The following is a 20,000-nucleotide window of genomic DNA, read 5'->3' on the forward strand; positions in this document are numbered from 1 at the left end:
CACCGAGCTCCTGACGAGCAGTGCTGTCGGAAGAAGACATGGCAGACCCTCCAATACCTGTTGATATGAATGGAAGGCTTCGGATCGAAAAGACGAAGAAGGGCAGTCAACTATGGGATGTGATAGATTCGCGATTGAACATGAGCTAAACAGGCTCAAAAACGCGTCCTTTTACTGGCAGCCATTATTACTGCAGACGCGTTTAGATACTTTACGTAATACTTCTTTCTTATATGGGATGCGTGACTACGAGTACAGTTAGACGGATGCAACGCCTTTTACGATATGTCGACGGAGGAGGGCAATATTGTAGTATGCATATATTCGGATGTGTGATGCTAGTCAATTTACTCTTTTGAAACCTGGTGGAAAGACTTGTCTAGCATTGATGTTAATCCTAGCTGTACTTATCCAATTCTTCGCTGCCTTCATCTCCTCAGAGTCACTTTCCTGTACCAAGAAATGTGATGGAAGGCTCCCTTCCAGGATACGGGGTACACCTGTCCAGCATAGCGTTTATAAGCATCTTCCTTCAGGACGGTCCAGAGGACTGGGGAGACAGGTATTTAAGAAAAGTAGCTTACCATGATAAGACTGTCTGCCTTTACCGCTCATGATCAGCATATCGCCGGAACGAAGTATTATCGGTCTAGGGACTTCATCACGAGAGTCAGAACCCAAAAGAAGGATTGCAGCGTGCCCCAAACTGGATTGGAGTTAGTTATACGAGGACCAGCGAGAAGAGAGTGGGAGAGAGGATGGATCCGAATACTTACGAGACTGAAACCAGCGGTCGAGCGGGATCTAGTCTGTTTCTATGGGTCAGCAAGATGGTTGTGACTCTTTGGGGTTTGTCAAACTCACTCTGCACGATCGACGTGTGCCATGAGTGTATCATTCAGCTGATAAAAGTTGACAATGCCCGTATCAGGCTCTATCACCACAAGTCAGATTTGATTTCAAAGCGATTCAATTAATGTGAGAAGACGTACTGTAATCTCTTGGCCAAGATTGCCAACCATATGTTGAAGCGTCTGGATCCGATACTGAAGAGAACACATTCTCCCACGGCACTGATGCTACTGCTTCGGAGCAAAGATCGGCGAGCGGAGCGGGGAAAGGTATTGGGGTTTCTGGTGCGAAATCATACGATTTTGTCGACCACTAATTAATCAAATGATGATGAGCAAAGTTACATTGCAGACTATTGACAACAAAAATGAAACTTACTTGATATACCCATCCCAGATTCGCCCAGCGAATTTCCTTCCAAAGCTTCCTCACCTCTTTTGCTCCCAGCTTGTCGCTAGGCAAATCCCCTGTCCAAGCTTTATTTCGAGCTACAATCTCTTCATACCCTATCACTGATGCCGGTTCTGTATCATTCAATTTCCTGCTCTTTGGTTGGGAAGCGGAGGCAAGTGCTTCGGGGTTGACTGTGCCAGTCATGTGTTTCGGAAGAACGGTCGCTTCCGGGTTTGAGACAAATAAGGAGAAAAGGTTGGGAGGAAGATCGTAATGAGTGCTAAGCGAGAGAGGGTTAGGTGGGAGAGTGTATCGGGCAAGGGAATCATGCAGGAAGGAAAGTTGCTGTTCGACCGTGAGGTAGCCAGGTATAAGAACACATCCTGTGTCACAAAAGTTGTTACAGCGGTCTCTCAGATGGGGAGGGGCACACGCACCTGGAGCGACGATATATCCAGTCTTCCCACCGTGTAAAGACAAAGATTCAAGACTCGCGATATCCAGCTCTGGTCTCTCCCCTTTATCCTTTTTTTCCACCCCCTTTCTCCGTCTGCCACTTGTAGCTGCTGGCACAACGTCATGATCAGGACTCCACCACCCAGCGGCCCATATTTCATCCTCCTCTTGAGAATCTGGCCGGGACAAGTCGATCAAACGGTCTTGCCATTGACGAAGTGATGGGTAGATATCTTTATTAGCTCGATTCTTGAAGTGCTTCTCCGCTTGCCTGAAAGCGGTTAAGGCGGAGCTGGCATTTTCCATGCTAGTGAAATTTGGTATTTGCGATGTATTAAATGTATTATAAAGCAAGCTGTGTTGGTCGTGGTAGAAATGTATCTTTTGAAGTGTCTTTGACGATGGAAGCCGTAAATTCGCGTTCTACAACAACACGCAGCAGAGGTTGGCCTTATCGGAGACGAGCGACGTCAGGTTCAAATGTGTTTGAAAGCAAGAGTTTGGCAAGACGTGCAAGTTGATAGAACATCTTCGAGTTAATATAGGGACCAGGCGTAGAAGTTCGTGCATAGTGCAAGGAGTAGGGGACCTATACAAACTAGCGATGCTCAGACTTTTTCGTTTTTTTTTCTCCGACGACGGACGCCTTCGGGGGGCAATTATATAAAACAAGTACCCAACAAATGCTCCAATGTTTTCATTACAAATTCGTTTTATGCACGGAATATTATCATGCATGAATATGCATAAGCCTCAGCGCCGTATAATAAAAACAACCAAATTTATAATAATTCGCGCTTAGATCTTGATCTGTAGGAGATGTATTAGCACATGAAGCGTTTTGCAAGATGAAAGCGATACCAACCTCCTTAAGGCCGTCCTTCCACATGGTGAAGTAAGGGGTGACACCGTCCTCTCGGTAGTTCTAGAAGACGGAATTAGCATCTCTTGTGTCTCCATTATGCAGATCACTCACAAGGAGGCAGACCATGCCGTCGGGGTTCATGCTCTCTCCGATGTAGAACTCGTAGTCCTTGAAGTTGGCAACAATCTTCTTGGCGAAATCCTGAGCGCCCTTCTCGAAAGCAGCAACTCGGTCGGGGTTGGACTCCTGGAGCTTAGACTTGATGGCCTTCATGTAGCCCTTAAGGTAGGTAAGGTAAGACTGCGGTCGGCGGTCAGCGCGTCGTTCGTCTGTGCCGAGTTACAGATTCCTCACCTTCTTGTCGAAAGAAGTGGACTGGAGTCGGAAAGAGTGGACAACGTTGTTGACCTGCTGGGCACCCTCCTCAAGGGCCTCGGCGGCCTCCTCAGCGGAAGGGTTACCTCCTACCGCAGAGTGTCAGTACTTCTCATGCTAACGCTACAGATAGGTACCTACCAATGTCAACATCACCCTCCTTGATGATGATGTTGGCACAGTCAACCTCGTAGGCGATGTCACCGATCTCCTTGCTGGAAAGGGGCCCATCAACACCTGGGAAACATGGAGTTGTCAGGTGTGTACGTACATAGGGAAGGCGTCAGAGATCATCTCGTCACCGGTAAGGACGTCCTGGTAGATCAGCATTTTGGTGTTTGTTGGTCTTTTTTGGGTTGGGTGAGTGAGAAATGATGATGGGGGCGAAAGTAAAAGTGGTGTTGCGCCGTGGAGACGCCTTTTTCACTTTTTTTATTATTTTTTTCACAAGTGGTATATTACGTAACAAAAGGTGCCTGACACCCGCTGTTTTTGTGGCCTCCACCTGTCTGTCTCGCCCTATTGACGCTCCTCAAAAACATATACTCCCCAGCCCACGTTACGTCAACCGCCCTCAGCCCCCTCCAGCGCTCGCCACCCTTCCAACCTTCCAACCCGAGAGCACAGACCATGCTCCCCCATGCTCAACTCTCTGCTTCCCTTCTCCGCTGCACCAGAGCGACAGCGACGCATTTCGTCCCTCGCCCCGCCACAAGGAGTCTTGTCGATACAGCTCCTGCCACCAGCGTGGCCGAACTGGCTCGTCGAGCGTCTAAGCATCTTACAAGTCGAAGAGATGCCGCATCCTCTCTAGAACAATCTAATGAACCAACTACCTCTAGTGGTGAAGCCCCGAAAGCGGGTCAATCACTTGGGCAGCAGGGTAGGGTTGACCTCGCTGTAGACCTCAGTTCATTTTCTTCGGGTTTAGAGTACCGCAGACGGCTGAGGACCAAGGCCCCACAACTAAAAATCAACAACACTTCAAAAAATAGCTTAGAACTGTCTGAAAGCAAAGTGGGACAAAAAGCACATAGGAAGCGCAGGCTTTCCTTAAAGACATCGGCTGGTCATGTCAGGAATCAGACGTCGGACGAGAGTCCAGATCTATCGACCAACAGTGTTAATCAGGGGATTGAAAATTCTGATTTCGAACTGCCTATTGATTCATACCCATCAGGAGGAGAGGTAGCTGGTAAGTTGCCGCACCTTCCGTTGTATTACGCCTGCTCATTTGTTTTATCCGCCAGACGCACTCTCTGAAGGCACGAGCAAATCAGTAATCGAATCTGAGGAAGTAGAACCTATTGAATCAGGGTCTTTATCAGCCAGTAGAATCCCTGTAGGAGGTCAGTGCAATAGCTTCGGTCTCTATGCGGCAATACTAACATCTGTCGCATTGCAGAAGTGAACCCCCCCCGGGAAATGAAAGTAGCTCGGTTACGAAAAGGCCTCAATAGAGTGTTATTCAGGTATGGTGTTTGACATTATCTTGATGTGACATCGCTAATCCTACTGCCAGTCCGGGCATTCACCAGCTACGCGATCCTCGGACAGGGGTTTGGAACTTTGATGCCAGTTTGAATGACATTCCACAACCCCAAGACTTTGCTTTCCATCGATGCCCTTCATATATCACCCCATCGCAGGATAAAGTGAGAATTATTATTGGACTCTCAAAATGATTTGGTTTTGCTCACAATGGGGGGCGCAGGAATTACTTGACCTCGCGCAGAAGTATGCGTGTCGATTCTTGGGCTCTACTTCTACTGTGTCCAAATCACTAAGCCAAATTTATTTCGCCCTGAGCGGTATGTGTATATCCCAAGGATCGATAATATAGCTTCTTATCTTCTTCGCAGGCGGTAGAGGTATTGATACTTCGATATTAAGCCAGGATTTCTCAACGGAAGTAAGATCAGCTCTTCCAGTAAAGGCAGCCAAAGTCTGACCCATATCCTGTAGAGATCTGATTTTACCCGAGGCGCAGAGTTGCCAGCATCCATCGTCTTAAATCGATTAGGTAAACGCACTTACTCTGTGGACAATGACAAGACGTATGATGTGGACAACATTCTCAGTGATTTTGTGAGGTTTTTACCTTTCCCTTTCATCTTTGCAAATTACAGTGTACTAAGCCAATCTTAGGGCCACATTCTGGAGAAGATGCTCACCTCCGAAGCAAAAGATTTAAAACGCTTCCTTCTCTCAAGTCCCGAAGAATCGGTTTCAGACGCGGAAAGAACAGAAAGAGAAGCCTATCATTACAAAAAAGTACGTATACACCTCGAAAGCTTGTGCCAACTCTTCTACTTGTAGATTGGCTCCATGCTCCTCCGTTCTCAACTGGATTGCTATCACCCTGACTTGCCGGGCTCTGGTGTTTTTGATATCAAGACCAGAGCGTGCTTCCCTATTCGTTATGATTCCGCAAACTACCTTGTTAGTCATTATACTCTTCTTTGGCGACGTTGTAATGATTATTTTAACTTCTTGGTGTAGGCCAACTCTGTCTATGATATCTTCAAGGACCGAGGGTACACCGGATCTTACGAGAGAGAGTAAGTTCATCGTGTTGTTTCGAGCCATGGCCATGTCTCCTGACTCTGTCTTAGGTACTATGATCTCATGCGTGCAGTCATGCTGAAATATAGGTAAGACGGATGGAGAACAAGTCTTATATGTGGGGCCATACCTGACCAAAGACAGCTTTCAAGTTCGCATTGGTGGCATGGATGGCATCTTCCTTGCTTATCACAACACTTCTCGCATCTTCGGCTTCCAATATGTCCCTCTGTGAGTCTTTCGCGTGACACAAATAGATGATGTTCTTCCATGCTGACGTCCAAATAGGACTGAAATTGATCAAAGGATTTTCGGATCAAGCGAGATGGCCGATGCGGCTTTCAAGATCTCTGTGACCGTTCTACAGAAGTTGTTAGACCTCAGTGTTAAAGCGTTTTCTGGTGTCGTACGTCGGGCGGCCGTTCACTTTGTCTATCATTGGCTCATAAATTCTTTTTTCCGTCTCTGTAGGACGTAAAGATGATCATCAAACACACTCCTAATATTGATCAAAACAGTGTGACGGCATATGTAGAGCCCAAACACTGGAAAGATGAAAAAGGACCGCCTCCTGTTCAGGCAATCACGATCACCATGGAGAACTTCCTTGATGGTCAACCTGTTCAGGGCCAAATTCCCGCCTTCGTCATCGATGAACGTACTCGAAAAGTACCCGAATGTAAGTCGTCCCATTTCTTTTCAAATTTCCGTGTCCGGGGAGTGGTTGCTCATATGCTGTATTCTCAGGGACTGTCAAGTACTCTGTAATCAAGACGGAGATGGACGAGAATGGCCAGCTAGAAGCTCGCAAGGGTGCTCAGAGTCTTCGGAAGAAGTTGATCGACATGGCATCATTGTATATCCCTGAAGGCCATACTGTTGAGAGCATGACTCGTTATTACGAGGCTAGGCGGCAAGCAATTGAGGCAGGCCGTCATGCAGCAACGGCGTCTCTCACCGACCTACCAGAACCTACCGATGACATCGGCAACGATGTCAAAGATGTAGAGAGTGATACTCAGAATGAAGAAAGCCTGGTCCCTGCTTCTGCTGAAGAGGAAGCCGTTAAATCTGGCGATCAGTTAATGACTATCCAATGGAAGAAACCTGGGAAACACACGTTGAAGTTGAGGAGGGAGGCTAAGGAGAGTGGAAAGGCATATGAGAAGAGGAAAAAAGCTTGGAGATCTGCTCATAGAAAGCCGTAAAGGTGCTTGTTGCCACGCATAACGTATATAATACATACAAATATAAATATAGAGCCCCAAGATACCCAGCATCTGTATATCATGCCATTGTATGCAGCTCACTTCTTATTGCCTTGCATCAATCAGCCTCTGGGACCGCTGGATTTGCGGTGGTTACACTTGACCGTTCATGAGAGGCCTCCGAGCTTTGCTTGTTGTCATTGTTACTTAAAACCAGTTGTCAGTCAAGTGACGTTTATAGCCTATAACAAAAAGACTTACCTTCTGGCAAGTGGGCCCGTCTCACTTTCACGTCTATCTGATTTCCTGCTATTCATCGAGAAACCTGTGCCTTTTCTGGTCCTTTTTCTGGTAACAAGCTCAGACGCAACCATCTCACCTTGACTTTCCTTTCTTCTCCTCTCCTGTTCCTTCATGACCTCTACCTCTTCCTTTGCCAAGTCCTCCTTCTCCTGTCTTGCCGCATCCTTGTTTGCCTTATCCTCTTCCTTGATTACCTCACTAAGAAGCGCTTGTTGCTGAGCGGACACTCCGCTAGCCGAACGATTTCGCGTGTATGAATAAGTACTGGCAGACCGTCCGAGGCGTGGGGACATGCGGGTGTAAGCACTGTGCATACTTGGCGCGCGAAGGATACTTGGCTTTCGAGCGGAAGGAGATTTGCCCAGGGCTCCAAAGGAGATGTGAGAATCGGGCCTTGGCGCAGGGGAAACGGTAGTATCGGTCTCATCATTGCTTCCGTGGAAGCTACGTCGACGAACTATCGAAGGAATAGACCCGGGACTCAAAGCGGATAAACCAACTTCATGACCTGCTGTCAGGATTTCAGGGCTATCTGATGGCAAAGCCCCCGTCGAAGAAACCGAGAATGTCTGCATTGAGATTGCGCCATCTCGCTCAGCAGTAGGGCTTGGAGGGGGTTGATATAGACCGCCAAAGTCGGTATGGCTTCGATAGAGGTTCGCGCCCCCTTCACCCCATATCTCAGGATGCATCAGAGGTAAACCTGCCTTGTTATCCAGGAAAGTGGACAGGGTCGGCTCGGTCTTGGATCTGAACGCTGTCGGCCTGCCCTCACCTTTATCTTCTTCCGCATCCAACTCTGCATCATCCTTCTCGATGCCCAGCGACCAATCTCCCATTACCCCTGTTCCTCCATTGGAAGAAGTCAGCGCTAACCGCATCTCTACACAATCATCCAGATCAATGGTTGACCTCGGATCGCGCTGGAGTAATAAAAACTCTTCAAAGCCTTCTGTATACGCCGGCTGGTCATTGTACCCTCGCGATCGTTGATAAGGAGGAATATCCTCCCATGGCGGGAGTGGTGGGTGCGGTACAACGATTGAAAGTTCATCTGAATTCGGAGATGGAGAAAGTGTTGTCAAAGGATCAAGGTAGTCGTCTAGTGGGGTCTCAGTGCTAGGGGTTGGATCGAATTGGATTCTGGAATCAAGCGAGTTGAAGATTGTACGATCAAAGGGGATAAGCTTTCGGAGGGATATGGGTCTACCGTGGCGTCCACGGCTTATTGTCCAGTTACCAAAGTTGCGTCGGATCTTCCCGCATTTGCTTCTCTGCCTTATCGACTCTTCATCGCCTAGACGTCCATCCTCTTCGTCAGACGAGTCGGAGGAGTACTGGATTGTGGTATTGTCGCCTTCACCTTGTTTGCCTGTGGCGGATGTGGCAGTCACTGGCGGGCAGAGAATATCGGCTTCCTCGTGATCCAGTCTATGAGATGTCAGTTTTTGGGTTCTCATCTCAGATAGCAGTTGCTTACCTGTCGAATCGCTTTTTGAGCGCACGGGTGATTCTACGGATAGAGTGTGAGTCAAATCATCCCAAGGAGACCAGAAAGAAGAGTAATTACATGATCTTGCTAATCAGAGTCAATGCAAAGAGGACTCCAGTCGCAATAGCATGTCCCTTTGCCTTGTCTGTAAAAGGTCTTTAGTTTCCAACCTTTTTTCGCGCTTTCGTTTTAAACTCACTCAAAATGAAGAATGCAAAGAGAACGAATTGAGCCACTGCATATCTCAAGAAAAGGGTATCAGGGCGTTAGAAAACAAAAGCCCTAAGAAATCTGGACGTACAGGCCAAGGCATCCATACTGTATCGTTGGATCCTGATACACGACCGACGACCGTTGACTTCATAAAGTCTTCCATAGACGTAGATGAACTGACGTTTCCACACCACTAGCAGTAGCAAAAGTCAAAAAGGTCAGTCAGTTTCATAAAAGTAAAAAAGAAGAAGAAGGAGAGAGATACACGACTTACGATAGCACGCGCCGTAAAACACCAGCGCTGCGACAACCATATTCAGCACGAGTACACTGGAGGTGGGTATTGATGTGTATCTGTAACACTTACTAAAGGCTATAACCAGCGGGTTTAAAAGCATGAAGAGGTGCATGATCGCTCCTGCCAGCACTGCCGAAAGGGAAACAAAAGAAAATAATCAGCTTTAGGTTCTGCGTGGATCGTATGACAGGATTGGGAGGGACTGGCTTACGTTGTTGAGGTAACTGGCTAAAGTGGCTGAATGTCGGACTGTTGAAAACCCCATGTCAGTTTTCCTCTTTTTTTTTTTTCTCCTCGGGTCGAATGCGGGGGGGGGGGGGGGGGCGCAAAGAAGATTTGAGCGTGGCGTGGAGGAGGGTGAAGAAACGTACTATTGGGTCCTAGAGCGCCGTTGACGAGGAATGACGGATCGACGGGTTCCAAAGACGTAAACAATCGCAGGCAGCTTTGTGTGTGATTAATCAGGAGAATTAAAATAATCAGTCGAGGGCATAACGCAGTGTTTTCAGTTGGTTGAGGGGAAGAAGGACGTACCCCAAACCGGAATACCTCAAAGAATGGCTGGATAGCAACTTGGAGTAGAATGTACGAAGCAAAATACGGTGCGGCCGTCGGCTAATTTTCCGTGGAACGATAAAGCGTCAGCAAGTTGCATTTTCGCCCGTGCCCCCCCCCCCCCCCCCCCGCATACCAGATACAAGACCTAATTGAACGTGCAGAAAATTGGAAAACAATGGACTTACAAAAGCCGAAGCGACGATCGGAAGGGGATCAAAATCATTTGTTTGGAATGCTGTGAGATACGCTTCGATAGCTGATTGTCCAATCTATAGCCAGTGGTTTAGGTTTAATACTGTTATCGAGAATGGAGAGGCTTACAGCGAAAAAGACGACACCGTTCACCATCACTATATCTTCCATTTAGCCTTTTTCACCTCTCAACAAATCAAAAATAAAAACGACGATCGACGACTCACAAAACTTCCAAAACCGCTCCAAAACACTATTATGCACGCCCAACCTTGTCATAATCGTCTCCGCCTTGTTGGCGATCACCAACAAAATGGGGCATATCGCCAGTGTTAGCAGTGCGACCAAGATGACGGGGGCGAGGGAGGTGATGGCGGAAGCGGCTTTGGGGTTGTTGTCGAGGAATGCTTTGAGGGGTTTTATGAAGCCTGCAATGTTTGTGAGGGATGCAAGGGCGCAAAGGAGGGAGACTGGGAATATCTGCAGAAAAGGTGGTTAAAAGAAGGGATGGGGTGAATGAGGAGGCAGTGACGACTTACCCAGGCGAGGGTGAATGCCCAAACGCCGAGATAGACGGCCCATCCTCTTACAAACTCTGACCTGTAGACGCTTTTCCCCAGCCTTGGCCATAGCAAATCCGTCCAATCGGGTGCTGGGACCGTCTTGCACGCCAAACTCCTTTTTGGATGACTATCCAGAATTTTCAACACCAACCTCGCCGTTTTGGCGTCTCGAAAAGTGACAAAGGCGGTAGAGGCGGTAGCGTAGGATTCGAGCGGTTTGGAGAGGGATTCGGTGAGGAGATGGGTGAGGTAGGCGAGTTTGGTGGTGAGGTAGTCGATCAGAGGCGGGTTTTGGTCGTGCAAGATGGATAACGGTTTGGAGTGGGTCATGGCTTGGTATGGGTCGAGACATTCTCGAGGAACCGAGTGAAGTGCCTAAAATGGAGACGACGTTAGGAGCCGTAAAGACGGATGAGGGATAACTTACATCCCAAACAGTCTTGTCGCCATGTGGAGATTTTGGTTCAGTGAATCGACCAAGCTTTTCGACCAGGATAGACATCCGCGCAGCCCTGGCTGGATCTTTGATAGAATAGAGGGCTTTTGGCCGTTTATAGTACTTGGCCACGTCTGCAAGGACCCGTTTGGCCAATTCGGTATGAGCAATCTCTAGCTTTTTCAAAACCTCTTCTCGCCTTGAACGGAGATTGATCAGTACGCCAAGTTTGCGCACCAAGACGATATCTTCCACACTTGATTTTTCTGACGGTCCGACGTCTACAGAGTACGATGGGTTTTGGCCGATAGGGATCGCTTGTCTAAACATCTTGGCCAGGGGTTTACGTTTAGAAGGACCTTGTTTCCGTTGATGATATTTGTCGATATAGTGGTCGAAATAGTCTTGAAGGACATTTTCGTCTCGCATATCCGGAGGGATATTGAGGACCATCACCGTCCGAAATCGCTTGATTCCCTCGCAATCTTCCAGTACCGCCATACCTTCCTCTCCTCCGGACGCAACACGCTTACTCGCTCTCTCTTTTTGGACTTTTGCTGCCAAAGCTCTGATTTCCCGACGTCGATAAGCGAGTCCGCCCCAGGTGATCCAGAGGACGGTGCATGTCCATGTGATGGATACCCACCATATCAGCAGGGCGTGTACCCAGAGCCACCTGGACCCGGACGATTGGACGAGAGATGAGATGGAAGCACGGAGCATGGAGGTAGAGGCAATGTCTTTGGGGGAGTAGAAGATGTGGAGAGGCATGAGGATAGGCATGATGATGAGTGTTTGGAGGAGGGTGTAGAAGACTGCTCAAAGTCATACGGTTTAGCTGGGTCGCCGGAGATGTGTCTACTTACAGCAGCCACGGAGGAATCGCGCGTGCAATGTGAGATCAAGGCCGCACTTTGCAGGCATGTCTTGTTCTCTGAATTTCAGAGCAGTGCCTATCCAGGCCAGAGGCCATCTGGGGAGTGGACGACAGGCATTCCTGAAACCGCCTGTCAGCGTGGCTCAGCCTTGTGGCTCGGGACTTACACTGCCCATGCTTTCGGCTGGAAGATGCTGTAAACGTGTCAGCGCAAGGCATGGCAGCACTGCATGTCTACCCACTAGCCAAACTCCCAGCTCTCGCGGGATCCCAGCCGCTCCCTCTCCGGATCCGCCGGCGTGTCACCCGCGACCAGCCCTTCGCTGCTCAGCCTCCAGCTGCGCCTGCGCTGCCTCGACTGGTGCGGGACCCCGGGATCCTTCCGCGTCCTCCGCTGCCGGGCCAGCGCATTGTACACTCTCACCGCCAACCGCTGCCGAGGGCCGTCTCTGCCCCTCTGGCGGGGAATGTGGGCCTCGATCTCATAGCCGACGAGGCACGCGCCTGCGATTGCGACAGTGAGGTAAAAGTTGTCGAGCAGGCCCGAGTACGCTGCGGTGTAGTTTGCGTGCTGGCTCAAGTCTGCCATGGTGTCCGCCCTTCTGGGGGGTGGGGGGGGGGGGGAGTGTGAAACCGCAAAATGCAGCCGGGGCCAGGAACAAAGGTATCCGGCGGCGATCACTCCGTGGTGGAGGCAAAGAAAGCCGCGGGGCAGTTACGTAACTGCACGTGGACATATCCCCGCTGGTGCCGGGTGTGGCGGCTGAGATGGGGGAGCGGTGATTTGCTGAGATGGCCATTGGAGACTGTTGTCACTGCTCCCCCCCCCGTTTGTGACCCCCCCCCCCCGCCATGGTCCGCCCCACCGCCCTCCTCAGAAATGCGGCCAAGCCAAAGCCCATGTCCGCAGACCACACAAAGTACCACGTCGCCCCCACCGTGAGTCGCGCGTCCGCTGCCATTCCGTGCTCATCGTCTCGCAGGGCTTCTGGAAAAAGTTTAGTGCGTAGCATGCCAGCGCAGGCGACGGGAAGCATACTAACCGAGATGTGTTGCGTCGTAAACAGGGGACTCTGTCGTCGGTGGGTGTCTTGGTCCCACCGTGAGGTCGCACTGTGGAGTTCGTACTGAGACAGCATAGTAAACCCCGAAATCTCGTCTGGTCTTCCCATCCCTACCGAAAACCGGTACCCCCAACCCGCTTCTCGACCAGAGACATACGCGACACCTGCCACCAAGGCCAGCGACCCTGCCTTCAACCCTGTGCGTCGGTCTCGCGAACGGGATCCTTGTGACAAGTAAACACGACTTCCTATGCTAACCCCTTGTCGTACTCGTAGTACTGGAAGCGTGACGCTCGCCGCGCTTACCCCCAGACCTCGGTCATCACCCAGTCCCACCTCTCCACCCTCCTCCTCTCCTCCCCCGCCCTCGCTTCCCTCCCTTCCCCCGAAACAGCCGTCGAGACCAAGTGGGAATCGTCGGGTATCGCCCCCCAATCCCCACCTTCGGACGCCCAGCAAGTCGTCCCTGCAACCAAGGTGCCCGCCCTGGCAGACGTTTTGCAAAAGCTGCCTCAAGGCAAGGCGTATCTGGGTGGAGGTCTCACGACTGGCCAAGGGGAAGGGTTGCCCCCCGTTCCCCCGCCGGCTCTGATTAGTAAGAAGTGGGTGCCAAGGGCCGGCGAGCCGGTGCCGCATGGGAAATTTGATTACTTCCCCATGTACACTGTCGCTTAGTTTTTAGGTGGTTTGGAAAAGGCGGTTAGAAGTTGTGATGCACGATAGATAATTGGCCTACCAAACGGATTTTCCAAAGCTGGTCAATAGTCTAGAGGCAGAAATACCAAGTGTTACAAATGATGCTAATATATGATCCGACTTGATTCGACCGACTATGATACCGACACATTAAATCGAGACTCCTCTGCTAAACGTCGTACGCTCCCGTCGCCCACCTCTCTGACGCACGATCCAACCCATGCAAATCCTTTTCCCCGACCAAATCCCTCACGACTCTGTACATATCGTTGAGCCCGATCACAATGTGCACCAAGGCGGTGTTGGCAGTTGCAAACAATGCGAATTGTTCATCCTTTTTTATTAGTGTCAGCACTACGCTCAATGACGAGGATAAAAAAAAAAAAAAAAAAAAGACTTGCGTGCCAGCTGTCCCAGTTTATCATACCCTTCATCACTTTTTCGGCATTCCTTCTTACCAACTCTGTTTGATCCACATTCCCATCTGCATCCCTCGGCATCTCATCTTTATCTTCCTGGACATCCCCATCCTCCCTTTCTCCATTCTCCATCTTCTCACCACCACCCATCATGTTATCACCGCCCCTCTGCTCTCGCAACAACGACCTCTTCTCCTCCCCCCCAACCCCCCTTTCACTCCCCTCCTCTGCTCGATCAACTTGTTGGCTGGCGGCTTGGGCGAATCGACTGAGATTCCCATGTTTTGAATGTATCGAGAGACGTTCAAAGATGGGTAACATGGCCGGTAAAGGTTGGCCGTTTCGGAGCGATTGTTGGAGTGTGGAGAAGAGCAAGAGGCAGTCGGCAATCTATAAACACATCGTCCGTGTATTTATTTATTTTGATTAAAAATGGTCAGCGCCATGCAAGTTGGGACCAAAAAAGGCGGTGGGAAACAAGAAGCCGAGAAAGCCGACTTTGGGACTTACGAAAGCGGGATGCATGAGGTCGCTTTTTGTGGCGAGCCGCTTACAAGTGAGAAGGGACATACGGGAGTATGCCCCAGCTAACAGGGCCAGTGTAGCGAGCACCTGCCCTTGGGTGCGGTATAACCTTGCGTATTTCTTTTTAGGCCATGGTCCTCTGTTTTTTTTCAAGTAAAGTGGTCAAAGTGAGTGTGGTATATATAAAAAAGAGCGGTAGAGTTTTGACGTACTTGAGACCGAGTTCGGCGCTGTGGAAAAGGTTTGAAAAACGGATTTTTAGCATGGATTTTCAAAGAGAAGAAAAAAAAGTCGATGGTTGGGTGAGAGAACTTACGAAGCATAGTATAAATGGGGCTTCATACCCATCATCCTTCCCTATTTTCAACCACCTCATCAGCAACCTTGAACTCTCACCATCCTCATCCCTCCCTTTCATCAGAAAAAGGGAAGAGAAGAAACTGACCATGACCTTTAAGAAAACCCCCCTATACTGCGCCCTCCTCTTCTCCACATCATCGCCCTCCACCTCTCCTTTAATATGTTTGTGCGTGCTAGTCCCCTCTTTCCCCCATTCGGCAGCATCCACTTCGTTCTCTATATTCGTCACCACTTTCCCGTAGAGATCGCCGATATCCGACATGTTCTTGGCGAGACGGCGGCGGAAGAGGGCTCGGGCAGAGTTGGGTCGGGGGAAGATCATCATGATGAATGCGGCTGTGAAACCTGCAAAAAAAAAAGGAACAATGGTTGGTTGGTTAGTTTGTTCAGGAAGAGTTGATACGTGACAGATGGGCTGCGTGGATTGGGAAGTGGAAGGGGAAGGGGAAGTGGAAGCGGGGAAGGGGACGGAGGAATGGGGTCGGCTTACCGATGATGACTAGAAGCGCGCGTCGACCTGCGAGACCTGCACCGTGTCCTTGGTTCGCAGTCTGCACAATATGGTCATCCACCCAAGAGTATCCCACCACAAACTGTCATCTCAGACCATCAGCATCTAGTACATTGTCTATTTTTCTTTTTTTTTTGGTGGAATGAATGTTGTGTGCGCGAGCGTGTGAGGGGAAGAAGAGGGATAAGAAAACATACCATGATGGTGACATTGGTCATGAGGAAAAAGACGGCTTTATCCATCGGTACTGCGATTCGGATGAACAAGCATGGTGCAATAAGAACGAGCTAGATTGGACAATAACAGGTTTGGTTTTAGTCAGCGCTGCCCAGGGGGAAAGAGTAGGACTTACTGTAGCAGCGGTTATACCGTATGGGTTCCCGTTACCGTTGCCTGAACCGATGTACCATGCGAGCATACCTATCACTAAACCTGCCGCCGTTCCGCCCTAAAAAAAGACTCTCATGGTAAGATATCGTGTTTTGGAGACAAGAGAGAGAAAACAGCTTAAGATGAAGGCCTCACCATTCGAACGAAGAAAGACGTGATTTGTTCACCTGTAAACACACCCATCCCGGTCTGTGCCATGATCAAAGCCCATAATCCTCTTTTTTTCAATCCGCTTCCCGTTAGCCTCGTCCTCTTTTTTTTTTTTTCTCCCATTCGGGTTCTTGAATATAAACGATTCTTTTTAACATACCTGTTCTCATAGAAAAACTGGGCAGAGTTCTCACAGACTGCAGGGACGAACAATGCAACAGACACCAGAGCATATTTGAGTGCGAATATACCCGAATGGCCTGTAAGGCCCTTCCAGAGCGAGTAGATGTGTCGGCCAAGGCGTTGAAGAGCGTTTCGGGGATCACCTGCATCGGGGTCTTTGGCTGTGATGATAATGATGATGAGGAGAAGGAGGAGATAATTTGGTTAGCGCGTGAATGCGGAGGGGCAAGAAAAAAATCGAGATGGGAGTAAAGAGAGGGACATACCATACACCCTCTTCTTCTTCTCCTTCTTTTCCTTCTTCTTCACGGCCAAACTTGTCTCACTCGCATCGTCATTATCATCATCATCCACATCATCCTCCGTCGCCTCACTCGTCCTTCCCGAAGCTTCATCAATCCCATCCGTATCCTTCAACCCCATATCCAAAGGATTCCCTCCCCCATTCTTATCATTCGCATTCTTGATCAGCATTTTCGCAAACTTGTTTGGCAGCTGGATCTTTGCCTTTGGGTTGGCTCTTTCGATTTCCAAGGTGAGAGAGAGGAAGGAGATGAGGGAGAGGGCAAAGTTGGTGAGGTTGGATGTGAGGACGTAAGCGCGGAAGAGGTCCCTCGTTACGTATCGGTATGATTCGAGAGCTTCTGGCTTGATCTCTCCAGTGATAGGATCAAAGAACTGTCGATAAGGTTCCAACACCGCAAATTGTTTAGATGCTCTAAACTCTTTCAATGCCCGCTTGACGTTTTCCAGGTTTTCTTCTCTCTGTGATATGGGCGGGGCGTCGGCCGGCACTTTTTTCCATCGGGTATGGTTGACGAGCGTGAGCCATTGACTGATGTCTTTGAGTGCTTTCACAGACGCTTGACGGAGGTCGGCGGAAGATTCGTTGAGGATGGGCACAAGGGCGTCGAGTGATCGGGAAGGGTGGTTGTGTTTTTCCAGACGTTCCCAGTGTTTTTGGGCGCCTACAGTGGGGTGAGGCATGGCGTTTTCTTGCATGTCTCTTTGATTCAAGTTTTGTTCGTCCACGATGATCTATCGTCAAAAGGGTCAGCGCGAGGGAAAAAAAAAAGGTCAGAAATACGATGAGAGGGATTTACGGCAAAGCTCGTCACGCCATAAAGGGTACCGCACAAAACCTTGAGCTTTGCAAACATCTTTTCCAAATCCTTTGGGCCAATCTGTCCCCTCGTAATTTCTAGTTGCAGCATTCCCGTTTGACCTTCCAACGCTGCCACAGCACCCACAAGCTGCTCCCTCGTCTCATACCCCTTTTCCGCCACTTTACCCCATGCTTCCGTATCAGAAGGCGAAGTCTCAAGGACTTGTTCAAGAAGGGTGAGGAGGGAGATGGCGGGGGTGAGTATGGTTTTGTCGAGAGAGTCGAGGACGATGTGGTTGAGTGTTTGGGGGAAGATGAAGATGATGGAGGCCAGGGCGATGGCGATGTAGCATGCCGCGGGGATGAGGAGTTGTTTCTGCAGACAATATTAGATGTAACTCGCAACGGCTGCTTTTGAAAGCTTACAGCAAGGGTATATTGAGCGACGGGAAATAAAGGACCGATTGTGCACATCACTAGTAAAAGTCAGCAACGGTGAGTAGGGGTATGGTTGTTTGCTTACAGTCGATGATGATAGTTCCAAAGATACAACCGAGCGTTCTAGTGGCTGTCAGCTATGCATCAATGTTATACCAACAATGAAACAGCTTACAGTTTCGGATTTGTCGCCCGCAGAAAGCCAAGGCCATACGCCCCGAAAAACAAGAAGACACCGTAAACGGCTGACGAACGGGGATCGAGAAAAGCTGCACGAAAGATGGAGGCTTGGACTGGAAGACTGTTAGCGGCAGCGTTAAGGGTGCTGGTTACATACATTGCAGTGCTGTACTGACTGATGAGTCGTAACTGAGAATACTTAGTACACCTGCATGGCTGCCAAGACAACCAGCCCACTCACCCAGAACTCTCTGTCTGTAACTGTGACTGGTACAGCGACTGGCTCCTTGCCCTGAGGGCCGCAGCCATGGCTGCGACACCCCATGCCCATCCGAAGCAAAGACCGACGACGAGCGTTAGCAATGCAAAGATGTAGATACTGAGGGCCATATAAGGCGGTAACATTTGCGAGACGAGCGGGGCGAAAAAGGCAGCGGAGCCGAGCTTATCGAGGGCTGCAGAAGGGCTGTGAGCTATATGGTGCTGGTATGCTTGCGAAGAGAAGACTTGCAGTTCTGGCATACCATCAAGACGAGAGTAGCAAAGGTTGCGAGGATACATCGTGCAAAGTTTTTCCACTGCCTGCGGTCTGTGAGCGAAGGAGTGAACCACGACGGGATGCGGAGCGCGTTTGCGAGGGACTGTATGCGCGAGGGGGGCGGGTCGGGCATCGTGGGGGGGGGGGGGGGGGGAACGGAGAATAGATTATAGCGAGATCTGAACAGCCTGCTTGAGTTGCGTTGTTTGCGTTCCCCGCCGGTCATGCGGCGCCCGCCACTACGTAATGCGTAAACAAATAATTATTAAACCCACAGCCTTCGTTCTCTGCTGCTGTGCATGTCATCGACAGCGATACATCGGCATCTCTACTCCACACAGCCATGTCGCTCAGAGACAAGTCATGCTACACGCTCACCATACACGCCTCCAGCACAGACCCTGCCGTCCTCCAACTCGTGGAGTCAATGGGCCCAGCAACAGGCTACGAAGAGCCGCGGTACGCCCGTGTAAAGGAGACGAGACACGATGAGAGCTATTCTTCTGCCATCTACGGTATGTACCTCCATTACACTTTGCCCGCTACAAAGCCCATATCAGAGTACTATACAGATGTCTTGTCAGGAGCCAGACTTGCTTCTGCAGGGTACACTATAGAGAAAGCCAAAAAGAGACGGCTGCAACTACACGGGCCAGATGAAGATATCCCTTTTGATTTCACAGGAAAGATGTGAGTCGAGTGTGGTTTTACCTAGCCAGAAACCACAGTTTGCTGCAAGTGTCCGAGCTGACTCCCAGGGACAGTAACTTTGTAAGGCCTCTGACCATATACGACGACGAGTCCCGTGCTGACCCAAAAAAAGGAATGGTCATTCATCTTCGAGGGGTACGTTACTGAATATATCCCAATCAATGCATGTACAAGCATCACTGATCGGGGAAAACGTTCGCCTTTGTAGCAACAAGTATCGATGGCGCCGCGAGATATACGGCAGAGACTATATCTGCACAATGGACCGCAAGCCCGATCCACCTGTTGAAATATGCCTGTAAGCTGTATACCCAGAGATCTACCCCATCCATATTTCTGGGAGGGAGGCTGGTTGCTGACCTTTTTACTTTTTCTCTTTAGAGCAAGAGAAGCGGATAAGAAGGAGCCCGCAAAAATACAGATATTGCACTACAATATCGATCGTTTTCCTAATGAAATCAAGGACCTTCGAGGACTTGAGACTTTGCTCGTAGCTAGGTACGTATCTCTTCCCCCGTTAGAATTGTAAACCGTTTTCCTCCCAAGCCAATGTCCATGCAGTTTGTTATGCCTTTTAGACGCAGGTGAAGATCGGAGCACCACATTATCTTCAAAGTTATCCAAATCAGCATCCGCACCCTCCCCTCCGTTACCTTCCAAGGACTCTCCGCCCGTCCCTGAGAGGGTTATAAGCGAAGAAGATTTCGAGCCTGTGAGTTTTATGTCTTGTACAATGACACTCGGGGTTCAGTGCTGATGAGAATTTTTTTTTAGGAAAACCCGAATGAAATTATCGTGGGGAAGAATACCAGTATCGATGATCACATTGCGCGAGCTGTGGGCCTCCTCGAAGTCAGTCCGAGATCTAGCTTTTTTTTCGTATTTTGTTTTCATCCATAGGCGCAGTTTGACTGACAACTGCGCTGTAGGATCCAGAGACGCTTTTCATCGTTATCCGTACACGATCACCAGAGGCGCATCAACGTGCATTAGAAGTCTCCCTAGGTGTCAAGCGGTACGTCCTACGCTCATTTTTTCTCCTTATTTCACTTCATTTCATCACACCCTTGCCTTCTGTTTTGAC

The 20,000-nt window shown here is 49.6% G+C and overlaps 8 protein-coding genes across 8 annotated transcripts in view; 3 read left to right on the forward strand and 5 right to left on the reverse strand.

The window, feature by feature from the left end:
• Positions 1-124, reverse strand: part of CNM01440 (alpha DNA polymerase, putative) — a 2,682-nt gene extending 2,558 nt beyond the window's left edge. Inside the window, exon 1 of the mRNA XM_024658301.1 lies at positions 1-124. This exon is cut by the window's left edge and continues 48 nt beyond it. Within this exon, the coding sequence (XP_024513965.1) occupies positions 1-40 (40 nt within the window). The 5' untranslated portion in view covers positions 41-124.
• A 174-nt stretch (positions 125-298) lies between these two features.
• CNM01450 (conserved hypothetical protein) lies at positions 299-2,068 on the reverse strand. Its single transcript, XM_568455.2, has 7 exons — positions 1,683-2,068; positions 1,231-1,628; positions 993-1,164; positions 865-934; positions 777-809; positions 585-706; positions 299-500 (listed from the first exon to the last, which is right to left on the reverse strand). Exons 1-7 carry the CDS (start codon positions 2,005-2,007, stop codon positions 343-345), a joined length of 1,278 nt encoding a protein of 425 aa, XP_568455.1. The 5' UTR covers positions 2,008-2,068; the 3' UTR covers positions 299-342.
• A 2-nt stretch (positions 2,069-2,070) lies between these two features.
• On the reverse strand, positions 2,071-3,342 carry CNM01460 (cytoplasm protein, putative). The gene is made up of 6 exons (XM_568453.2): positions 3,213-3,342; positions 3,083-3,156; positions 2,921-3,030; positions 2,678-2,866; positions 2,567-2,626; positions 2,071-2,511 (listed from the first exon to the last, which is right to left on the reverse strand). The coding sequence occupies exons 1-6, from the start codon at positions 3,269-3,271 to the stop codon at positions 2,500-2,502; spliced, it is 504 nt and encodes a 167-aa protein (XP_568453.1). The 5' UTR covers positions 3,272-3,342; the 3' UTR covers positions 2,071-2,499.
• A 139-nt stretch (positions 3,343-3,481) lies between these two features.
• Positions 3,482-6,823, forward strand: CNM01470 (RNA processing-related protein, putative). The gene is made up of 15 exons (XM_024658302.1): positions 3,482-4,136; positions 4,192-4,290; positions 4,347-4,413; positions 4,464-4,596; positions 4,656-4,752; positions 4,804-4,853; positions 4,907-5,029; positions 5,090-5,215; positions 5,261-5,383; positions 5,444-5,502; positions 5,557-5,595; positions 5,651-5,737; positions 5,795-5,912; positions 5,978-6,185; positions 6,254-6,823. The coding sequence occupies exons 1-15, from the start codon at positions 3,572-3,574 to the stop codon at positions 6,712-6,714; spliced, it is 2,355 nt and encodes a 784-aa protein (XP_024513964.1). The 5' UTR covers positions 3,482-3,571; the 3' UTR covers positions 6,715-6,823.
• Positions 5,901-12,253, reverse strand: CNM01480 (expressed protein). Its single transcript, XM_024658303.1, has 21 exons — positions 11,889-12,253; positions 11,814-11,840; positions 11,636-11,766; positions 10,761-11,584; positions 10,310-10,708; positions 9,998-10,250; positions 9,900-9,928; positions 9,764-9,847; positions 9,555-9,635; positions 9,392-9,465; positions 9,232-9,269; positions 9,090-9,149; positions 8,997-9,023; positions 8,811-8,915; positions 8,709-8,744; positions 8,588-8,654; positions 8,498-8,530; positions 6,976-8,448; positions 6,753-6,920; positions 6,627-6,694; positions 5,901-6,577 (listed from the first exon to the last, which is right to left on the reverse strand). The coding sequence occupies exons 1-19, from the start codon at positions 12,233-12,235 to the stop codon at positions 6,833-6,835; spliced, it is 4,176 nt and encodes a 1,391-aa protein (XP_024513963.1). The 5' UTR covers positions 12,236-12,253; the 3' UTR covers positions 5,901-6,577; positions 6,627-6,694; positions 6,753-6,832.
• Positions 12,254-12,464: 211 nt separating this feature from the next.
• On the forward strand, positions 12,465-13,534 carry CNM01490 (hypothetical protein). The gene is made up of 5 exons (XM_024658304.1): positions 12,465-12,585; positions 12,630-12,648; positions 12,714-12,728; positions 12,788-12,909; positions 12,987-13,534. Exons 1-5 carry the CDS (start codon positions 12,499-12,501, stop codon positions 13,383-13,385), a joined length of 642 nt encoding a protein of 213 aa, XP_024513961.1. The 5' UTR covers positions 12,465-12,498; the 3' UTR covers positions 13,386-13,534.
• On the reverse strand, positions 13,406-18,345 carry CNM01500 (conserved hypothetical protein). Its single transcript, XM_024658305.1, has 19 exons — positions 18,179-18,345; positions 17,909-18,122; positions 17,825-17,856; positions 17,663-17,780; positions 17,573-17,610; positions 17,476-17,525; positions 17,048-17,425; positions 16,211-16,982; positions 15,922-16,105; positions 15,747-15,828; positions 15,574-15,669; positions 15,419-15,508; positions 15,201-15,303; positions 14,796-15,055; positions 14,667-14,707; positions 14,563-14,580; positions 14,336-14,489; positions 13,808-14,215; positions 13,406-13,740 (listed from the first exon to the last, which is right to left on the reverse strand). The coding sequence occupies exons 1-19, from the start codon at positions 18,336-18,338 to the stop codon at positions 13,576-13,578; spliced, it is 3,363 nt and encodes a 1,120-aa protein (XP_024513959.1). The 5' UTR covers positions 18,339-18,345; the 3' UTR covers positions 13,406-13,575.
• A 160-nt stretch (positions 18,346-18,505) lies between these two features.
• Positions 18,506-20,000, forward strand: part of CNM01510 (expressed protein) — a 2,380-nt gene continuing 885 nt past the window's right edge. The window contains exons 1-9 of the mRNA XM_024658306.1: positions 18,506-18,720; positions 18,778-18,895; positions 18,970-18,976; positions 19,029-19,051; positions 19,125-19,214; positions 19,298-19,414; positions 19,478-19,628; positions 19,691-19,768; positions 19,846-19,931. Of these exons, the coding sequence (XP_024513957.1) occupies positions 18,549-18,720; positions 18,778-18,895; positions 18,970-18,976; positions 19,029-19,051; positions 19,125-19,214; positions 19,298-19,414; positions 19,478-19,628; positions 19,691-19,768; positions 19,846-19,931 (842 nt within the window). The 5' untranslated portion in view covers positions 18,506-18,548. The remainder of the gene's footprint in view (positions 18,721-18,777; positions 18,896-18,969; positions 18,977-19,028; positions 19,052-19,124; positions 19,215-19,297; positions 19,415-19,477; positions 19,629-19,690; positions 19,769-19,845; positions 19,932-20,000) is intronic.

The sequence above is a fragment of the Cryptococcus neoformans genome (genome assembly GCF_000091045.1).
Source record: "Cryptococcus neoformans var. neoformans JEC21 chromosome 13 sequence".
Taxonomy (NCBI): Eukaryota; Fungi; Basidiomycota; class Tremellomycetes; order Tremellales; family Cryptococcaceae; genus Cryptococcus; species Cryptococcus deneoformans.